Source organism: Dioscorea cayenensis, chromosome 13, assembly GCF_009730915.1.
Source record: "Dioscorea cayenensis subsp. rotundata cultivar TDr96_F1 chromosome 13, TDr96_F1_v2_PseudoChromosome.rev07_lg8_w22 25.fasta, whole genome shotgun sequence".
NCBI lineage: Eukaryota > Viridiplantae > Streptophyta > Magnoliopsida > Dioscoreales > Dioscoreaceae > Dioscorea > Dioscorea cayenensis.
Window position 1 is genome coordinate 4637347 of NC_052483.1, and position 24041 is coordinate 4661387.

Sequence of the window (24041 nt, forward strand, 5' to 3'; positions counted from 1 at the left end):
GTAAAAATTAGTAGTTGGTGTCTTTTTATTGTTTGATCTCATGGTAGTATTATGATGTTAAGGATGTATCTAAAAATCTCAAAAATTTGATTCCTTGATTGGTGTTATTAAGAAGTTGGTGGTTTTGAGAGCTTGGGTGTACTGATAAGTGGTTGAGGGTCTATGACTTAGTGTGATGATAACATGAGAATGATGCATGTTTATATATTTGTTAAAACCAATCATTTAAAGCAATTGAGAGTTTTAGTACTATCATTACCTAATGAGAATTCTTTATATCCTAGAAAGCAATATAAGATACTGGTTCAAAGTCCTTTTGAGTGGATGATAATATGATGACACGGTGAGTTGTTTTCCATCATAGTGCTATTGTTTTAAGAACACAATATATAATTTACCTTTTTAAGGTTGCTAAGCATTAACATTTGTTTCTCGAGTGCTGTGTTCACCCTGTACTCTTACCTTTCCTACACCTTTCTTTCTAAAGAGTGGGCTTCATTAGTTTGGGCTTGCATTGTTGATGGCTTTCTCGTTTCAAATGCTTCTTAATGCGGCATCTCTTTGTTTAATTTCAGGGTGCTCGATTGCTATGTGTTTAAAAAGTCGCTTGCAAGAGTATGCACAGAAAGCTGGCATTCTTAACCCTGTTTATGAAACAGTGAAGGAAGGTCCTTCACATGAGCCTGTCTTCCAATCTACTGTGATTGTTAACAATGTCAGATATGATTCTCTACCTGGTTTTACAACCGTAAAAGCAGCAGAACAGTCAGCTGCAGAAATTGCACTTATGGAGATACATAAATCTGAGCTTCAAGGACAGAATGCATCCCTACACTCGTGAGTTCATTTCATATGTGAGCTAATTGCATTGCTGATTGACTAGGGTTATTATAATGTATGCTTCTGCTAAGGTAAATTTATTTGAATTTTATCCTTATTGTCAACTATCATACTTTTGACATTAGGTTACTTAGGCACACACACCAGCCCATTATGGAGACCTCCTATGCTTTTACTCTTCTTCATTGAGTTCAGATTAATTAACCCTTGATTGTCTTATTGTTTGGGTTGGTAGTTCAACTATGGGGTTATCTAAACTGAATACTAGGAGATAATTAGGATAATTATAGATGTTCCTTTAGGAATATATAAGATACATCTTTTAGATATCAGGAAATATGGTTGACCAATTTTTATGATCTAACTGAAATGTTGATACTTCAACAGGATTTTTATGGTTCAGGAATATGTCTACTTAATACTACAAACTAAATCTTGATATGTTTAACATTCCCATTTGTTGTGTGGAACCTTTTGATGTTATATATGTCAAATAAAGATCAGTTTCTATTGAAAACAAAATTACGAGGAGATTGCTTAAACTAGTTAAAAGGCAGTTGTTTTCACTGTTTATTCTTTCACTCAATGGCCAATGTAGTTGGTCATCTGTATGAGCTTTAAATTGTTAGGTGGATTAGCTCCTAGTATTAAAGAAACAACAAATGGCTTTAGTTGCAATCTTCATTTGCTGATGGCTAGATCTATCATCTTGCAGCATGAAACAGGATTATGCAAGAATCTTCTTCAGGAGTATGCTCAAAAGATGAATTATGCAATTCCATCCCACATATGCAGCAAACAACCATCTGGTCCTACTCCATTCACTTGTACGGTCGAGATTGGCGGGGATTCAATATATAGGAGGTGCAGCTAGAACAAAGAAAAAGAAGCAGATTAAAAGCAGCTCGAACAGCTCTTCTTGCAATCCGGAGTATGTGCATACTTCCTTTACTTTCATGATCTTTAAAGTAATTTTTGAAGTTAATGTGCTCAGTATGATGTTACTTCTGGCAGGTGCTGAGATGAACATGAATGGTGGCTCGGAATATCATGGTGGTTCCAGGAAAGAAAAAAGATGAAGGAGCCCGAAAAACCAAGTGAGGCCACCCCAATAAGTATCAAGCCAAGAAAGGGCAAATTCAAAAGGAAATGGTCTAAAAAGAAGTTTGCACAGAACAATACAAACAATCAAGGAGTTGAAGTCGAACCAGGGACTTTCAAGGTAGACACAGAAAGCGGTCGAGCCTAAGATAGATACTCAAAGTCAGGAGTCGAGTGTATTGATCTCACATGAGAATGAACAAGTTTCTGAAAAAAATAGCCGGTGAACCTTCTGTCCAAGATTTCGCTAAGTACTCCATGGAGATGACCGGGTATCTACAAAACACAGGTCAACAGGAATCAAGTACTCTCATGGATCCTGTGTTTTAAGAGCAATAAACTACAAATATCTATTCAGGGAAAAATGCCAGAGGTTTAAGTCCATTTGTTGAACTGGATGTTAATGACGCTTTTCCGTGTAGTTGGCGACTGCCAAAAGTTGGACGTATAATGAGCGGTATTTTATTTCCTGCGCTTTCTAGTTTTTCATATTCTCGTGCTTTTCCTTTTGTCGTTTCGGTTTATACTTTCATTTAATATGCTTTTTTTGTCATTAGAACTGTTATTTAGCTCTTGGAATACTTTGGATGTCCTCTTAAACAGGGTGCATACCGAAGATTCATTTTGGGATTTAGATTTGAATTATGTGACTTTAGTTTGTACGATGATTATAAGCTATTTGCATCCATGTAATTTAAGTTTAGCTCAGCTACACTATTAACTTCAACTTGATCATTTCTTTAGTGCCTGTTTGGGTTATATTTTGTTATCTCCCAGAAGTTGCTGCTGTACATAACTGCCAAAGTATTTTGCTGCTCTTGAAAATGTTGGTATACTTGCTTTGATTTTTTTATATTAGTTCTTCTAAGAAATTGTTTTCTTAATTCAAAACATCAATTATTTAGGTCTTTGAAATGGAATGATGGATTTTTAGTTTCCATGTTATTATGTTGTTTGATTTGATTTTATTCTTTTATATATTCTCCTCAAATTATCAATATACCCTTAAAAACTTAAGCCTTTTTGCTTATATACCTATTCCCATCAAGTTGATTAGTTCAACAAAAACATTACCACAATTGCAGGAAAAATTTGAATATATAAATGGATTTAATATTTTTAAGTTTATTTGGGTGGGCTAAGAGTTTAAGTCAAGATTGGTATGGAAAGAATTTTTTTGGGGTTACCTACAATTTCATTTTTAAGATTTATTGGCTATAAGTCTTTAAATTTTTTTAGTGTTATAAATTAATTCAACAAAGGATAAGAAGTAGAGAAAACAATACTAAGAAAAGCAGAGAATGCTTTTAAGTAATTGAGAGTGAATACAATGTCTTTTAGTCTCTATTTATGGGTTTTTTGTAAAGGAAAAAAAAAATGACCAGAGTTAAAGAATAAGTACTCAAATCACAAAAGATAATCTCATAAATTTGGTATAAATCATAAAATCAATATCATGAAATCCGCTAAAACCAAAATTTTAATCTCATCAAGTTTGGATATCAATATAAAATTTTATATTTGTAACACACCCTTTTAGGTGATGACTGATAAATGATGTGCCTCATTACCATTACTAAGAAATAGAACCTTGTAAAAACTATTAAAAAAGAAAAATCTTACTGATTAAAAAATTCTCCTCTTACAATTCGCATAGTAGATTGTTTTATTAAATACCTTACAATGACAACTTAATATAATAAAATTTTGATTAAAGGAAACAGAAATATTGCTCATATTTACTCCCTCTCATGATAATATTTGTTCATATCTTTGATGCATTCCAATATTGTATATCAGTTTTTTACAGGTAGGCACTGTTTTTGTTGAACATCACTTGAATGAATTTGTTAAATGGGTAAAGTACCTAATTAGTCACCCCACAAGTATTTCTAATTGAGTTATTAAATTATAAAAAATTTTAATTTGGTCACTTAACTAAAGCATTGCAATTATTTAATTTTGATCATTAACCGTCGGTTTGGATGGCTTCAATGAATCCCCTCAAAAGAGGGTTAATTACTTACATAAAAATATTCCTCTGTTTGGTTGTCTGACATCTTTATCTATTCCTATTTGTAAAAGATTATCAATTCATCCAAAGAGGAAATAACCATTCCACCCAATATATCATTCTGCTTAATATTGGCCGGAATGGTTATTCCATTGGGAGAAATTACAATTTTGGCCCATATTATCATAGAATAGGGGTTTCTCCTCAAATCTCACAGCTTCTTTCTCACCTGCGTGCAATGTCTCTCTCTTGACCATTCCCTACAAATAAAAAAATAAATTTACAATTAAACTATTTAATTATATTATTAACATAAATAATCACATTTGAAATACATTAAAAATTAAAACCATTTTAATATTTTTACATAAAAATAATTTCTTTTATTATAAAGAGTATGAAGGTAATTTCCTCATCCCATCATCATACTTTTTATCTTCCCAAAACGTTATCCTTCCAACTAAATAAAGTTCTCATTTTCATCCTCTTCATTCCCCACATTCCCATCTCCCTTCTATTCTCTTCATTCCCATCCCCATCCCCATTTCGTCATCCAAATGGACCCGAACACCTACACCGTTAACGGTGGGCTAACATGGTGATTTATGTCACCTATTTCTTACCACATTAGCTGTACATGTCACTTATTTCACACTAAGCTAACATAGGCATGTTAAGTGACATGGTATTCCGCGAGGCATCATTAGTTACATGGAAGTGCTGGTGAGGAAAATGATGTTTTTAGTAGCCATGTGACAGTGCTGATGTGCCGAGAAAATGGGTGACATATACCGTCATATCAGCACACCATTAACAACACAAGCACCAATAACCTAATTGACTATAATTCTAAAGTTGGGTAACCCAATTGAAATTTTTTATAATTTGGTGACCCAAATAGAAATACTCAAATAATTAGATGACTATCTAGATATTTTACCCTTGTTATATATATATATATATATATGCGCGTGTGTACATCACTAATTTTTTTTAAATCATGCGTCGAACAATATTGGTAAAATATATTTTGTTTTTGTGTCTTTTAATGTAACCTCTTTTCAATAAAGTTTTTCATATAGTATTGTTGGAATATCATTTTGTAAAACCAAATCACACATTTTGAATTTATTGGGTTATCAATCTTAGCTAAACATATTATCTATTTATTTCATGAATTGAAATTATTTCGGCATGATTTGCAACAAGTTGCAACTATAAGTTGTTTAATTAAATGTCATGATATGATATGACTATATCCCTATTTGTGAGTAAATAGCTTGTTTGAGATACAGATTTATGCGAATTAGATAAATATCCTACATTTTCATTCTAATTTTTTCATGTATGGAAGGAACTAAATCTTGCTAATAAGCTTACAAAAAAAAGCTATATTGGATTGTATATTATCATCAAGATACATTAGTGCCTAATGGCACTAAGAAAAGGTACCCCGGAACAAAGGAGCTCTTCATCATTTTTTCAAGTCAAAATAGATTCTTATTCATATCAAGTGATCTTATTACCATTGGGGTATTCAATGTGTGTGCTTCAGCCATGTAAAATCCCTTTAAAAATATATTTTTTTTTCTATAAGTTAATTGATAAAAAAATAAATATTTTTTTTAAAGCACTCCATCTACAAAAACTATTATTTTGCAAACACTTTTCGTTTCAAATTCTTTCTTTAAATAATTCACAACTTATCCAACATTTTTAATAAATTTAGATTCAAACACTTTCAAGAAGGCACGTGGAAAAAATGAGTTATTTTTATAATTTTTTTTTAACAAATATCCACTAAAGTGATTGTATTATATATGTTTAGACTACTTTAATTTGTATAGAGATTTTTGCAATTATTTAATATAATTTATTGGAAACTTATACATATTTAAGTATTTCACATCCTTCAGGGATTTTCATATGAATTTTATTATTTAGTGAATTATATAAATAAGTTGTAAAGATATTTATTAAACGCATATCAAGTTTCTCTTGTCCTACTAATCTAATAAAATATTTTAAAGTGATTGCATCCACCACAGAAAAATATGCCTTTTCATACTAGTAGCAAGCCTTTAGGAAGACACTTGTACCACAAGTCATGCTTTATTCTTATGATTCCATTTTTCTAATTTCATTTTTGTACAAATACCATATGTATTTCACGTTTTATATCTTCAGCTATTTGGACTATATGTCCAAAAACTTTACATCTTACAAATGAATTTAATTACACTTGGATTGTGTTTTTTCATTTTAGCTAACCATTTTCTACGTCTAAATTCATCAACAGGTTCAAGTTTAAAATCCTCATTTTCTTCTAAAATATTTATAGCTATATTGTATGGAAAACTGTTATCGACAACTATATCTTTTCATTTTCAATATGATCATTCTAGTTTTGACATAATTTATCTAGATCATTTCCACTAATTTTAGATACTTGAGCCTCTTTTGGGGTTTCATGAATTATATCTAGGTCTCTTTTTATGGACTTGCTTCCATATTATTGTCATCTTGATTACTTGCTCCCTTTCTCATTCAAAGATTTTTATCAATGGAACCAATTAATCTACCCCACTTTAAACATTGTTTATTTACATTTACACTAAAAGAATAACTTCTTGAAATATTAATTTGAATGGTTTGCATGTCAATAAATATATCTAGTAGTTGATTTGCAATATCAATTATCTTATGAACGTTTTGTTCATATTATTTTGGTGGAGATCTAAATTACATAATGACAATGCATACCAAAAATTTTCTTTTCCAAGCTGCATATTCTCACCCCCTAATTTTGGAAAACCATTTCATTAAAATGGCAGATACCAAATATTTTTGTAAACAAATTGAATTATAGAATTAGATTTATATCTCACACATTCGAAAATTCTAAGAAAAAATATTTTGCTTCTAACCAAAAGGCATAGATAGTTGTAATAAGAGGAATTCGCAATAATTTATTGGTATGATGCATGTGCGGCAACATTTATCTAACAAAAATTTTATGAATATAGGTAGTTTCAAACTTCTATTGAGGAATATATATACACGCGTGCGGGCGCGCGCACACACACATATATATATATAAGAATTTGTTAGGGTTATAATTGAGCTGAGCTGAGCTTGACACTATTTTATGAATATAGGTAGCCAGAACCGAGCCTTCTTGGAGCTTCATTTGTCTAGCTTGGGCTCGGCTCGTTTAGAAAATGTAGAGTTCAAGCTCATATTGTTTAGCTACAGTAACACCTACAATAACATAGCTATAATAATTTAACTATAAGTGTCACACCCACCTCTTTTACTGAGGTAAATATGGCACCCATCAGTTAAAAATCCATTTTAACTAGAAACTGACATCCCTGTCAAAGAACAAAATCAGACTTACAGATCCCAATTTACAACTTTACACCAACTACAGGTTCAAGTACATAAATACATCAAATATAATACCTCAAATTTGGGGGTACAACCGCTACAAGATCACGACACCAACAAAAAGAAAGAAAAGGGACCCATTGCAATCTTGGACTCAACCCTGACTAGCTCTATACTCGAACAAGCAATCTAATAGGGTCTTGCTCCTGCAACTACAACACATTCAGTTGGTCGATAGTGGCTCAATAGTTTCAAATAATCAAATGTAGCATACATAAGTATATAAAGATCCATTTTCACAGATAGCTTCCAAACTTTCACAAAGATCATAACTTTAGCAAAATAAAACTTTAAAGAGCTTTTGAAACATAAATTCATCATAAATCAACATCAAATCAATTTTCGCAGAAAATCCAAATTTTTGTGAAAGACTGCCCTTCCTAAGAGCGATAGTCGGGCTCGCCCTACTCATCCAATTCAAAAATAACGGGTAATATAAAAAACCATCCTCAAATCCATGACCTAAAAAGCTCTTCCCGACTTAGTCAGTCGTCACGACTAGGTTGGGAGCCGCCAAAGTCTTCATAACCTAGCGTTGGCCCATCGGTCCCGTAGGTGAGCCCGGGATCCCGATGAACATCCGATCGGGGCTTTTACACTCCCACGAGCAGGGACAAATCAACACTCAGGTCCACCACGCCACCTCTAAAGGTTGGCCCGTGGGGACCCAATACTGCAATAGTCGGACCTTAGCCCGCTGTCACCATCCAAACCATCAAGTAGATATAGCAATAATACAATTTGTATAAATCATATCACAGGATCCTTATCCAGGACAAGCATTCACATATTAGAAATAAACATTATTTTCCACAAAGCCAATGCCAAAAATATAACAATGCATAATACTACTAAAGTCCAAATTCCATGATACCATTCCTATACCAAGAATGAAAACCAATTCCACAAACATTACCTGTAAAACATTTTAATATGCGCACATGGTTTCACAAATCATTCTAAATCAAAGCATATGTAACCATAAAAAAATAAATACATGAATTGAATAATTAAATCATAAATACATGTATTTCCACTATTTGAAAATATGTATAATTATACAAAACAGATGTATCAATACGATCACGATTGTCATGGCACATCAACGGCAAATAAATATAAGTATCTTTTAACATTATACGCAATTAAACATAATAAAATGAAGTAATTAAACCATTATTTCCAAAAATACTAGCCATTAAATAATTATTTCAAAATAATAATAATTATTCAATTATTTAAAATAATAGCCACAACCAACTCACCTGGTCTCCCTTGGGTTTCTTACTAGACCTGGAACTCCCTCCCAATCCTAATCAGCACCTAACATGAGAAAGAATAAAAATAAATAAAACATGCTAATGACCACAATTAAACTCAAAAGAAAATACAAGAAATAATAACATACTCTCTAATTGGGCCAACTCACTCCAATCGGTTCAAACCTGATCTAGCATAATCAACAAGCCTTGATTGCACTTAAAACCAACTCGATTTTGGGCTAGACCATCTTTGACCAACTACGAACCAACCTCAATTCCAGCTGAATCAAGCTCAAAATTCACTAAAACCCAGAACTCAATCTAGCCAACCAGCCTTGAACCAACTCTAATTCTTATCCAAATCCAATTCCAATTCATTTAGTGAACTTGACTAAAACCAGATCAAGCTCTCTTCAGCGAGTTTGATCAAAGCCCTAACTCAACCAAATCAAACCCAACTCAACCAATTTACTCGAGCTTGGTTTGATCCGACCAAATCGACTTGGCTAACTCGATCGATTCCAATCCAACCATCATCATTAACATCTTAAGCATCATCATCATCATCAACTTAATCAGCTAAAACCGAGCCTAATCTCGGTGCTACTGATGTACTACGATGAGAAACGAAACTCTCATCCTCCATTCGAAAGCAGAATTCATCTCAAATACTGATGGTTTTTCCTAAAACAACTTGAAGTATTCATCATCAATAACAATCAACCATATTTTTCTACTCAAATCCATTATCTTCTTCATCAAATCAACCATATATACATACATACATGCATACATACATTCATATGTGAAAAATACACCAAGAAAAGTTCTTATCAAGTCAAACCATCCCTCCAAAGTGAGCTCACTCCAAGCACGATCTCCAAATCCTCCACCCGTCAAACCTCTCATTTTTTCTTCTCATTTCTTCATTCATACCTCTCGAGGGATTCTTTGTGACTAGTAGAGTAGGGAGAAGAATATCATCCAATTCTGGGGTTTTCTCTCAATTTTCTTGCTGAAATTTACTGTTAGTCCTTGAAAATATAATGTCTTACAAAACAGTCCCTGAATAATTCACCAATGATCCCTGAATTATGAAATAGTGTTGCCAAAAGGTCTTTTAAAACTGTCCAACGGTCCCTGGATTATAGCACAGTATTTCAAAAAGGTCCCTTTCGCCTTACCTTTCAGTCCTTAGTTTTCAGAAACATTTCATATCAATCCTTTTTCTATTACTCTTGAACCCAAAATCTTCTAGAAACTTTCACATTTAGGTCCTTGAGTTTTCTACTTGGGGGTTTTTCAACAAAATTACTCTACAGAAAAATCTTACTGTAACTGTAGTAATACCCTGAATATATTTTTCAATAGGTATCCAAAGGTTCAGGGTAATACAATAAGGGCATCTTTAATGGTTAAACTATCTAAGAGTTTGATGGATATGACATTTCATCAATTCATTAACTCTTATTTATCAGACTATCTCTCGTAATAGTTATACTATAATATGAGACCTAAAATCATTTCACTCAACAATTCAATTATTCATATATATATATATATATATATATGAATAATAAATATTTATCTATTAAAAATTAGGTAATAAAAAAAATAGTTAATGAGGATTGATTCTATGCAACCGAAGCACCAAGTCGGCTTGTATCCCTTTCCAATGAGAATTTGCCACATCATATTTTTTTTGTTATGGCATGCTATTAAATAATCCATGTACTCCACATCCGCCATAATTTATTCTTTCACATTTTTATTTCTAAATTCTTTATTTTTTTTAACTTTTGTTTAAACCTTTTCCTATTCCTTAAAATTTTAACCTAATTTATTTACTCTGAGATTTTTTCTCCTTTGGGCACATGTATGATTAGCCATCGTGAGCCATTCACGAGTCGTCGATAATGAGGAGGATGGACCAGGAGGATGAGTTGCATCCGTTTGATCTATGAGCATGATATCTTCACAATCGTTTAGTCAGAGAACTTATAACTGGTGGAGCTTTGCACATAGGAGAGACTCACAATTGATGTTTTAGATCACCATCTATAACCACCTTTCCATCCTCCACATCACCGCTGCCAATGGCTGTATTTAGGTCATGTTGAATCTAACCTTTCTTTCTGACCTTTTTTGGTTTTTCTAGTTTTTTGTGTTTTAATATATTGTTTTTGGTTTTTTCTTGGTGTTCTTCAAGTTCTTCTTATGATTTTAGACTAATATGAAAATTCTAGCTGGTTAAATTAGCATAAACAAGTCTAATTTCAACATAAAAATTGGAATTTTTTTTATGTTATTTCTTTCAAGTTTGTTATACATAAAGATGTGATTTTATTGTTTTTTTTTTTTCTTTTTTTGGTTTATACTTCATTGATGTTGGTTGCCAATGATCGACAAGGACGTCTACATGCATAAGATTCTCTAGAGGTGGTGTTAATGTATGTAAAGTTTAAATTTTTCAAATTTTTGTTCTTCTATTTTTGTGTTTTATCATTTGAGTTGATAGTACTTTGATTTCGTATGGTTTGGTTTGTATTAGATCTTCATGTTTGAGTCACTGCGTCGGAGGACTTGCTTGCATTATGTTGCTTATTATGGCATTTAGATTGCATGAAAGTCATTTTAACTCTTTGCTCCATTGCAATCCTATTGTTTGAATCTTAGTAAGGAGTTAATTTTTAGAGCGGTTTATGCTTCTTATTAATTGAGATATTGAGGGCGCATCACCATTTAAATCTTGTGTTCATTCATTTTTGTTTTATGATGTTGTATTACAGGGGTTGCACACACTTTTTGTGAATGTTGGAATTGATAATGGGCGTAACACCTTTGCACTTACAATGAGAATGGCATTGATAAACCATGAAAATTTTGCCATTGGATTATCTCATAGTTTTGTGACTCTGATCATGTGGAACTCCACAACATATGAAATTAAAATTAAATTTATGTTTACAAATTTGTATGTGCATTATAAACTTTATAAACAATGATGAATGAAAGATTGTTTGACAAATTCACCTCCTTACAAAGATCTGTCAGTTGTGTTTTGTCTCTTCATGTTGAGTTGTTGAGGCCGATGATTTTTACCATGATGATGTCATCTAATATATATAATCCTAATTGATATGAAGAAGCTAGTAACATTGTTGAAACGCTAACTCGAATTTTTGTCATTCTTTGTACAAATAGCTTACATCATGAAAAGAAAGATACAAGTACTATAATAAATACAACAAACCTTATCTTGCCAAAACTATCAAACTTTCGTAATAGTATGATAAATACAACAAGAACTATTATCTTTTTCTTGAGAAAAACAAATATTGAGTAGCAAAAGCAAATTAGATAAATGGATAAAAATTTAGAATGAAGAATCTACTCGAAAAGAATATTGTTGTTAATATGCAAACGAAAGATTATCTCAAACTAGCTAATTGTAACTTGTCAAATGTAGGGATTAGCAAAATAAACCATTTTCTTGCATTTAGTGGAGAACAACATCATGGCATTAATATCAAACACAATACGTTATAACAAGACATCTACTAGATTTCATAATAAATTTTTCTTCATTGTTGCTTTGCAAAAGGTTGATAATGGTAAATCATTAATAGCTTTGGATCTACTTATTGTGATAGTGAAATTAATAAATCAAAGAAGAATTGGACTAGTCTTTTCCTAAAAGCAATTGTCTCTTTTCAGAATGGTAAAGACAAGAAAGGCTAAATATATGGGAAATAACACTTGCCATTCCATAAGCTTTTTAGAGTTACACCATATTGGCCACTTGCATCAAGAAACCTCTTATCAACCATCTCCTTTAACCTTTTCTTAACTTCAACATGTTGGAGATTAGATGAGTGTTATTGTCTAATATAAATCACATGCTTCCCACCCATTTTTGTATCAACAATAACATGGGTGCCAAATCTTTCAATAAACCTAGAAGTTGAAATCAATAAAAGATCATCAAACATCGAATTTATTAAATGATGTCATCAAAGGGATATAATCAACATTAGCTTTTGCCATCATATCAATAGAAGGGAAAAATAAGAGTTTTAAATCATAAAAGGCTATGGAAAAACTTATTCATACAAGTTAAAAACAATGAGAATTAGAAATTATAGTGTAACCTGCTACAGTGATGAAGAACAAATTGTAGCAATGATGATTCAATAAATAATACACAAAGACTTGTGCTGCAAAAATTCTTATGCTATAGAAACTATCAAACCTTTAGCTTAATACTATCATCAAAATGCAACAAAGAAATTATTATACTATAAATACTAGTATCTACTGAGATGAGAGAGAGTAATAAGCAAAAAGAAAATCAATTATAAAATACCTATGGATAGTTATATACATATGTTGTAGCAACTCATATTCCATTAAATCAGATTAGATATAACTCATATTGGTGTGAAACTCATACTCCATTAGATCCAATTTCAGCTAGTTGATCATTAACTCTATTCATAGATAGTTGGTAATATCTAATTCTTAAATGTTCATCCTTGTGACAATTACAAATCTGTGTGAAAAGCGCGGTCAATACCGACATCAACAAAAATTGAAAATTGTGTTCTTCATTAAACAATAAGCATGAACAATCATACCACTATTCTGCTCATAAATTGAGAGCATAACCCAATACAACAACCAAAGTTTTTCATTAATATCAATATATTCAAAGATTGAAACCCCACAAAGTGAAGCAACGATGCCATTCTTCGTGTATATATTAATAAAAACAAAATTTAATTCAAAATAAACTGAAATCTTTCATTTATGCATATGCATTTGCAAAGCATTACAATTAATACAACACCAACTTAACAATGATGGGTTTCTTTATAAAGGTTTAAAAATACATGGATGCTTCCACATGATCTTCCATCACTTTTTGTTGATGTTCAACCCACATAGTGAGTGGTCTGAGCACATAAAAGTACCATGCAATTAGGAAATTTCCACACACAATTCATAAAAGCAATTTTATACGACAGTAAAAACACCATGTTTTTACCGAACTAATAAATGGAGATTTTCTCTTCCAACATTCTCTAAAACTCATGTTAGCTTTTGTGAATGAACCCCCAATTTGAAGAAAAGTCCTATATAACATTTCATTAAATTGTATGCATTGACCCCAAAAAAAAAAAAGTGCTACAACAATGAGATATATAATTAAAGAAAATTACAAAACATTTCATAAATATTTGTAAAAGATGAATAAATTGTTGATGAGAACCAAAAAATTTAACCTATTTACATTTTAAAGATAGAATGAAGCATGTCATCATAATTGAAAAGAAACATATATTAAGATACCTAATAAAATAAATAAAAAATCTAATTATGGTAGTTTGGAGAGATAAGAAACTCTTGACATAGGAATAAACATAAACTTTGTTGACAGGAATACCACCGTGGAACCCCCATTTGTAAATAATTTGATTTCTAGCACTATAGAAATTCTTGTATTGGAAGGATTACGGGGCTTTCTTCGAGCGCAAGGAATAAACTATAACTTTGTTGAAATACCACGATAGAACCCCATTTGTAAAAATAATTTGATTTCCTAGCACTATGAAATTCTTTGTTAGAAGATTACTTGGGAGTAAGTAAGGAGATATAAGTTAAGGAATATAATTACAATTTTCTCTTTTGTCTTTCCTTGAATTTTGGGAGCTATTTACTTTTTCTTTTTATTCTTTTAGATTCTTCTCCAATTGACTTTTCATTCAGAGAACTTCTTGACCTATACGTTCTAACATGCCCTATGGGATCAGATCAGGCATCGTCTGAATTGTGAATTGCACACCCGCCCATTAGCATCGTCACTAACATCATCTTGAATGATTCTTTGACTGAAATTTTCCAAGTCTTTCACATCTTTCAAGAGATTTGATCATTTCAGCCTTCTCCTCCTAGTTGTAGTGCATCCATCAATTTTGATCTTTTACAATTTTAGTACATTTAGGAATCAATGAACTTTTATCAAAAAGGTTGTAACCAATGTAATTTAGCTTACTAAGTTGTAAGAAGCAAGTTGATTTTTCTTCATTCATTAATTCAACATTAAAATCACTTACAAACACTGACTTTGCTTCTTTAGTTATCTCTTCAATTTATATGATTTAAGTAGCTCTTATCTTTTCACATTATTCATGACAAATGCCGGTACGGTAAGGCATGACAACATAACAATCGAGAGTCTTAAACATAATATAACTACAGAGATATGACGCATTTTGAAAGCGAAAACTTCCACGAAAATAAACTCTCTCATGGCTATCCTCGAGTTTGACTGATATATTTCATGGCTTCTCCCTTCGCACAGAATTTGACAATGCTATCCATCAGCTCTTCTTCCATCTCTTGAACATAGTAAAAGAGTGTAAACATTGGAAGCATGTTTTCAAAATGCCACGACCATTAACTTTTCTTAGTGCTCCACTTTTACGCCAGTCTGATTAACTCTTCTTAACAAAATATCTTTACCTCCTCCTCATAATGTTATATCACTTGAATAAGAGACATTTGAAGAATCATTAATTTGATGTAATATCTTTGTCCTTAACTCTCGACTCCTCAGGTGGATTTTTGTTCTAGCTGAAGAAATATCCATGCTAAGGCAAGACACCCATTTTACTCAGAGTTCATACAATCTCTTAAGCCAAGGGTGATCTTCAGGGTTGGCTGTTTCAGTATAGCGGTCAAATTATGTCAAATTCCGCTTCAATTTCACGTCGAAAGACATTTGATGAGTGTGCTTTAAACTAGCTCAGGGTGCAAAATGGTCAGCAAGATGTTTTAGCATGATTGGAAATGTGCCACATACACAATCTATAAGATGACTTGGAGCCAATACTAATCCTGATGTGCTAACATTGATTTTGATCAATGAAAAGTACTTTGGCTGCTTCGGTATCACATGAAAGCTACAGTCTTTCAAATAGAAGCCGAAAACCTGAAATAAAACAATGGATGCTCATCAAAATAAAATGCACCAACCAAATAACATATTATTCCAATGATTTATGACAGTTCCCACAACTGAAGAGCACTACCATAGGTTAAACTTGTTTATTGTTTGATATGTTGTACAAACACAAGACTATCTCAGAGAGTCATAATCGATTTTGATTGTCCATCCTCCAAGGAGAAATTTGCTGCTAAGCAGTTATTTTGATCGAGCTTGAACTAAATATATATTTGAGTCTTTCAACACTTACGTTTGATCATATGTGCTTGTGACATTCCACTGGCTTCCAATCATTTTCTCTTTCAATTACATACGAAAGTATGGCAATCTTGCTTTTGCCAAAAGTTGATATTTTTCAAATCAATCCCTTTCTAAGAAAATGATATGAATTTGTTTTGTTTTGAGGTCTATGCAACAACCATTGAAAGGAAGAATATTGCCATGCCCTCTAAAATGTTCTTCTGATCGTAAAATTGATTCCTTTTCTTCTAGAGTTGACGCTCATTGAGTTATCATCATGCATATTGAAGTAGAAACTATCCAAACTCTCCTTTTTCTTTTCAGTCTAATAGAATTTTTAGATTCATAACCCTTTCTTATCTCCAAACAATTAAATTTCTTCACTTCACTAACATTGGCATGTTCACAATACCCTGCATTTGAGCATAAAAAATCATGTTGACTTATAGATTCACCCAAACTATGACGCTTGATGCCTCTTCGAACAATAAACCCCTTATTCAGATCATATCGTTTATAAAGATCTTAAGCTTTTCCTTCATAGTGCACATTCATTCCAACTTTAATTTCATCAAAAATATCATTGGAATTCTATACCAATGGAACTCTTTCTTCTTTCTCTATCTCCATAATATAGGAATTATGGATTAACTGAATCTAATAGAGAAAAATGATACCAAGTAAAATCAATATTTTGCTCAAATAGGAATGTTATATTACCAAAATAGAAAATATTAGAGTGAAAATATTAAAAACTAACTTAATATATCAATGTAATAATGAAAAAAAAAGGAACTACCTGTAAATTTAGCAAATTTCAAAAGCTTGATGATCAAATTAAGATGATCCCAAGGGAAGGAGCTAGAGAGATCCTGAGAAGGGAAGAGATGAAAAGAGGGTAAGATTAAGAGATCTAGAGATGAGAAAAATTGAGTTTGAGTGCACCATTATCACTTGGGTATTTCGTAGAAAGTGAAAACAAAAATTTACAAATCTTAAAAGAAGTCGCTAACAACAATGTTTGTTTTTCTTTATGAAAGAGAAATGATGTATAAAATAGAGCTTGTAAACAATGTAGCGTTTTGTAGATAGTGGAGATATATGTCCTCCTGTCACATCACTAAGTCAAGTCTATGTTGGTCACTCAGTTGCTTCCTTCGAAGCAACCTTGAGCCTTATCCAGCCCCTCCTTGCTCATATAAAGGGGCCTTAGTGTGTTTGTGAAGACTCACGAATACCGGTGAGATCCAAGTTTTCTAGCAATAAATCACCCGAGTTTTTATAATCTCCCATGCCCAACCCAACCATAACTTTTACTTTATTTTGTTCTCTAGAGTGTAAATCCATCATTCGGAGTTCAAAGTAAGTTCAAAGGCACAACCAACCCGATAGGGAGAACATATATTCTCCACTCATCTACGGGATGCTACAATGCGCTGTGCCACATGTGCATACATTGTTTTACAAGCCTATTTTACACACTAAACAAACAAACATCACATCTCTTTTTACACTAAAAGAAAAACAAACATTTATATACATAAAACATATTAAAATATTAGTCTTCAAGGGATGTTGGCATATCTTCACATTGGTGATTGCTCTTAGTCATAAGGGAGTGGAGGGTTGTCCCTCGAGAGATGTTCAAAGAATCCTTCATTTTGGGGTCTTCAATGACTGGAAGATAACTTAAGGAATAGTATCCTAAATGCTGAAGGGAGATGATGGCGTTGACGCCTTTCATGAGATGGAAGAACAGAGCATGATGCATTGTCGGAGCTCTAGTATCCAAGTCTAGTGTCCGGACGTGCGGCATTTGACATCGTAAAGAACATGCCAATAGAGGGGCACGCTAGTCATCTTAGATTTAAAAATTGAATCTAGTAAAAGATAGGATTTAGATAAAGCTTTTTGGAAAATAAAATGTAAAAAGAATAGAATTATAAGCGATGGAAGTAGTGATGATTAGAGCTCGACATGGCCAAAAATATTTGGGCAGCAAATTCCTCATTTTAGGAGATACAGACTGACTTAGTGTCCAGATTGCATAGAATCTCTTCTCATTAGTTAACATATTAAAAAAATATATATTATTGAAATATTTTAAAAAATATATACATAATAATAATTAGTTTATTTAAACAAAAAAGTATTTAATAAATATAATTAGTTAATATATAAAAATAGTTATCGAACAAATGATAATTAATTATTTAATAAAAATAATTATAAATAATTTACACAAAATAATTAGTTATTTAGTGAGATTAGTCGACAATTAAGCATTTGGTAGCCAACAAACGCTCCATGGCTCTTTATGGAGCGTTTAAGTGTTAAAAGTTTGATTAGAGACCGCTCAATAAAAATGTTCTAATAACAACTGTAGTAGTAAATAAGATGTTTGAATTACTATAGTAGCTAATGTGTAATAGTAAACGAGCTATTCATGAATTTTTATGAGTCAAGTTTGGTGGTGTTCATGTTAAAGTAGTTTATCCTACAAACTCAAAATTAGATTTGAGAATCATTTATTTAGCTTAATGAATTATTAGAGTCTCCAAGCTTTTCACAAAACATAATTATTCATTTAAAACCCTACAACTCTTGTACTTTTTATGGCATAATAAATGAGTATAAACAATTATTCACTTTTATGAGGGTATATGTGTAAAATTGCGTTTATCATTTTGACAACATACGCTGGTGGGAAGTATGATTGATGTTAGTGGGTTGCTTTATTGGTGTTGGTGAGATCAGGCTCATGGATAAACAGTGGCCATATATTTATTTATGCATAAATAGTGGAGTTGCTTTCTTTTGCATGATAGATTAAACTTAAGCTTATCATCCACCACTCTTACCATATTATTTTATTTTCATATATTTTTTTATCTTTTTCTTTTAAATCTCTTTTAACTCATCAATTTCTTAGAGCCAACTCACTAAACTTGTTGGTCGGAAGATATTTCTAAAAGCCATGTAAAAAGATATACTCCCTCCATTAACTGATATATATATATATATATATAAATATTTATGTCAGATTTTTTTAGGTACGTAAAATATTTATTTTGTGAAAGATTCGAGATTTAATTCTAAGATTTATTTATTTTGTGAAAGATTCGAGATTAAATTCTAAAATTTACTCAAAATAAGAATACATGTACTTGTTAAGTTGACTCCATTTTATTAGTGTATATATATATGCTTTAACTTATTTAAGTTTGTAATTATCAAAATTAATATTTTTAAATTTTTTAATTTTATTCAAAACTTTTATATAAATCAATATTTGATAAACTATTATGTTATATATAAAAATATGTTAAATTATTTGGAAAATATAAAAATATATAATTAATCAAATAATTTCCTTGTTTTTTTGTTGGTTTGCATTATTAGGTTGTCATTAATTTTACAAGTTATTTGTTTTGAATAAATATTGTTGAATTTAGAATTGGTAGAGGGAATTTTGGCTTGAAACACAAGAAAGCATCAACTAATGCATTCAATATTTGAAAAGTACTCATCTAATTACCATTTGGTTGGTGGTGCATTAATATTTTTCACAAAAATGTTTATTTCTTTCTTCCGTGACTTCTTTATGTGACCTTCCACCAACCCCTACCAAGAAAATGTCATTTATTCATCATTAGCCTAAACCGTGAGTTAATTAGTTCTCAATTCCCCAAACTAATAATTAAATTTAATTTTTGCTGGTTCATGTACTAAATGCAAAACTTTATCTAAAAATTCAATACTATATTTTAAAAATTCACTAGTGTATTATTTGACATCCAATTTGATATATTCTGTAATATATTTTAAATTCATATATTATACTTCAACCTGTCTCTTTTTATTTGTATATTTTAACTAAATCACTAGAATTGAAAAATTTTTCATTAAAATTAGTTGGTAATCTAAAATTTATAAAAATTATATTAATTTTCAAAAATTACCCTTATTTAAAAATATATTTTTAAAAAATATATTTAAATATTATTTATTGAAAATTGTATAAGTATATTAAATATACAAAATAAATTTTTAAAAAATAATAATATTTAATGTTTCACAAATTTTCTAAATGAAGTTAAAATAACTAAAAAAACATGACAAGTAAAAAAGATTGGATGGAATACAAAACTAAATAGTTAAAATTTTATTTCTCTCTATTTAAAAATATTTTATGTTTTCAAATCCTACTCATGGTTTGTTTATAATTTTTTATAAAAATAATTATTATCATAGTCAACACTATTATTTTAGTTGATATTATTTGAAAATCCAAATTTGTATCAAAGTGTATAATTTGTAATTTTAGTACAATGGTTTTGTAATCTACATTATGCAACAACCACCAACCAAACACAGAGAATAATCATGGTAGTAAATAAATTTTAATTTTCAAATACAATAAAGGAAATAAATTATTTAAGTAATACTTTTACATTAATTTTAACAGATCCGCCATAATAAATTTAAATTTTGATTTAAAAACTTATATTTACCAAAAGAATTATTTTTGATGGATTGTCAAGCATTTGTTAAAATTTTCATTTATTCTTTTTAAAAAAGCATCATTTCTCAATTAATTTTTCCAAAAAAATAAATATTACTCATTTAAAATTTTGTTTACAAACCACCATACCAATAAAAATTATGAAATTAATTTGAATAATAAAAATTTAAAAAAAATTATTGTGAGAGCTAGGTCTATCCTCTTTACTAGATTCTTGTCCTATGTTTGGACTGGTGTAGAGCCTATGACTTTTAGCTATTTTACTTTTAAATAACAAACGTGACAAAATATTAAAAAAAATCTAAACAAAATTCTTTTAAATTTTCATTAATTATAATTTTACTCGCATATTAAAATCTATCAAAACTTATATAATATGTACATAATTTGGAAACCAACCCAAATTTGATAAACCTACTAATACAAGCAACAACACTCAAGTGTAAGGTTTATCCACAAAAAACACAGAAGATATATATATCTATATAAAATAAAGATCAAAGAATAAAGGAAGATGGAACAATGGTTCTACAACAAGGGCAATGAGAGTTGTTGGCAAGCCAAGGGAGGAGGCAATCAGAATGGTATATATGAGAGCATGGTAACTTAATGATCTCTTTCTTCTTATAAATCCTTTGCACACTACTCCTCAACATCTCTACTTCATCCAAACACACTGCACAAACATTCACTCTTGAATCTCTTCTCTTTAACATCACCAAACTTGTGCTTCCTACTTTCTGATCTTCACTACTATTTCTTTCTGCTTCTCTTTCTACTCTTTCATTCCTCACTTCTGCTTTATTATTATTCTTCCATCTGTAATTTCAAACATGAAAAAAAATATTAAAACTTTAGCATAATGTTTTATCCAATGTCATAAAATAAAATTAAAAAAAAAATTTGCAATTTTCTTTTTAAAGAAATGTCACCGCCCTGTATTATGAGCTAAGATTTCAACCTGTCCCCGGAAACACCCGGTGCAAGAGACTGGTGCTATTAGATAAAGAGATCGTTGGCTATAAAATACAAATCGATGTCTCTCTTTTAAAATTTTTCAGATAATTTATTTATACAAAATCACAGAAATTTAGAACTATGCATTTCAATATATACATACATTAAAGATTAAAAGTTTAGTATGAGGTATTATACAAAATCATACAAATTTAAATTTTCCAAATGGAGTTCTTATTGTGTATTTTGACATGCTTAAAGTTTAAAGAATCAGAATAAATACAACTTCTGTATGATGTATATATCCAAATTTAGGTTTTTCAACCTTTGCATGAAGTAAAGCAAACAATTAAACAAAAAAAAAGGGAATAAAACTCTTAATTAGTGATATATCAAAGAGATAAGCACTATCACAGATGCATTAAAATAAAAAATCTCTCTTTTTAAAACTTTTAGATAATTTATTTAAATCACAGAAAAATATATAATTTTTATTAACAATTAATCAGATCACAATAAAAATAGATGTATTCTGATTTTTGGTGCCAAGTGGCAAGCATACAACTAGACAAGAAATTTCCCAAAAATTTTAGGGTTTCATCAAAAATTTTTTTACATGAAATTAGAACAAGGCCTTGAAAAGGGAATAAATAAAAATTTTCTGGTGATATAACCAAAGACAGTAGCACTAATATATAGAAATCTCTCACACAAAATTTTATTAAAAAAATAAAAAAATACTTTTTTAAAAAGTAAATTACAAAATGAATAAAAAAAACTTTCAGGTGATAAAATCAAAGCAAAAAAAAAACCATACAAAAGGGAAAAATTTAACATTTGTGCAATAAAAAAACAGTGCAAAAGTTTGATTATTATTTCAATTTCTAAAATAAGTATAAATATTTAGATTTCTATTCAAATTTATATATATACATAATATGAAAACATTAGATCAAACCCTAGCGACAAAGTGGATAGGATCGGAGAATCGGAACCGTGGATCGGATGGATCGGACGGTGGAAAGGGGAGGGAACGAACCTAGGAGGGCCGGAGAAACGCCGGAGCTTTTCCTCGAGGCGAGCGCGGGCGAGAAGAGCAGGCTCGTCCATGTCCGACCGATCGGGCGGCGTCGGTGCTGTCGCCGCATATCTCACCGGCTTGGGATCGGCTGGAGCTCGCCGGGGGAGGTCGTAGTGGTGGTGGTGAACCCTTCTCCGGCGAGCAAGCTCGACTCCGGGAAGCATCGTTGATTGATGAAATCGAAGAAACGAAAGATAGATGTGAATGAAACGCGATGAAGCTTATCAATTTATAGCTGAAATTTTTGTTAGATTAACATAAATGCCCTTCGATAATGAGATATTTACGAGAATGCCACTGGGTGATTTCCAGGGTTATTTATTATTAATATTATAAAAATTGGATAATGATATATTTACGAGAATGCCACTGGGTTATTTCCAGGGTTATTTATTATTAATATTATAAAAATCAAATTATTATTGTTGTTTGTTTTTAAATGAAAGGTTCTAATCTTGATTATTTCTTGTATTTCATTTTATTTAATAAAACCGGAATTTATTTATTTTTATTTTTATTTTTAAATATTAATCTAAATAAAAATAATGTAAAAAATCAATCCAATAGAGTAAAATTTTGAAGTTTTTTTATTTAATTTTATTTATATAAAAATGATTACTGTATTATATTAAGAGCATGAAAATTTGTTTTTCTATTTGAATTTTTCATATTATTAAAATAATTATGTTGATCGATTATTCCTAATTCCACAATAAAATGGTTTATAGTAAATATTTTTTTTAAACACCCATTTTTACCGTTATAATTTTTTTTATAAATACGATAAGCATCAAGACCTAGTTAACAATATTATATATAATATTTTTTCAATATTATACAATGCTTTTAGAACACAGAGGCAAAAACAGTTATATTTAGATATATATATATATATATATATATTAAAAATTATTTAAGAAAAATCAAAAATAAAATTACTCTGGATTATAAGGATAAAATAACCTATTTAAATTTAAAACTCCAAAACAAAATTGATCCAAATGAATTCGGATCCAAAAGGGATATCGGGTGTAAAGAATCGGATTCTGAGAGTCCATATCGGGTCTAAAATGTCACACTACAATCAGTGGCAGTTTCGAAGTTACCTTTAACTTTTAGGGGCAATTTTATAAGCTGTGAAGTTTCGCGGTAGCTTGCTTTTCTGAAATGCTGGTTTCGTTGCAGGTTCCCGGGTTTGAATGGAATGGAATGGAATGGAATGGAAACGCTTTATTACAACGCACAAAGAATTTGGGATCAGCAACGCCATCAAGAACACCATTTACCATGCTTCTAATCTATCCTTCTTCCACGTGTCCCTTATATATACACTCATCCCATTATGAAAAAATAAATGGAAACTTCGAAAATATATATATTTTTTTGTTACTTTTTACCAACTTTTTCATCAAATGGAAGATTAGATAAATGATTATAAGGATCATGTTGTCGTGTGAAATATGCAAAACAATCCCTAATTGTATTGGTAAATATAAAAGAATACTAAATATTATTTTATGAAATAGTTATAATTATTGTACAATAATAAAAATAAAATACAT

At 30.6% G+C, this 24041-nt stretch overlaps 1 protein-coding gene and 1 pseudogene across 1 annotated transcript; one reads left to right on the plus strand and one right to left on the minus strand.

The window, feature by feature from the left end:
- The first annotated feature begins 520 nt into the window (after positions 1-520).
- LOC120274616 lies at positions 521-2763 on the plus strand (annotated as a pseudogene).
- Positions 2764-20902: 18139 nt separating this feature from the next.
- Positions 20903-22688, minus strand: LOC120274536 (E3 ubiquitin-protein ligase RNF115-like). The gene is made up of 2 exons (XM_039281077.1): positions 22438-22688; positions 20903-21260 (listed from the first exon to the last, which is right to left on the minus strand). The coding sequence occupies exons 1-2, from the start codon at positions 22641-22643 to the stop codon at positions 20939-20941; spliced, it is 528 nt and encodes a 175-aa protein (XP_039137011.1). The 5' UTR covers positions 22644-22688; the 3' UTR covers positions 20903-20938.
- Positions 22689-24041: the final 1353 nt, after the last annotated feature.

Coding starts and splice junctions, on each gene's coding strand:
- LOC120274536 (XM_039281077.1), bottom strand. CDS start 22,643: ATGCTTCCCGGAGTCGAGCTTGCTCGCCGGAGAAGGGTTCACCACCAC. Junction 21,261..22,437: donor CGTTTCTCCGGCCCTCCTAG/GTTCGTTCCCTC, acceptor TTGAAATTACAG/ATGGAAGAATAATAATAAAG.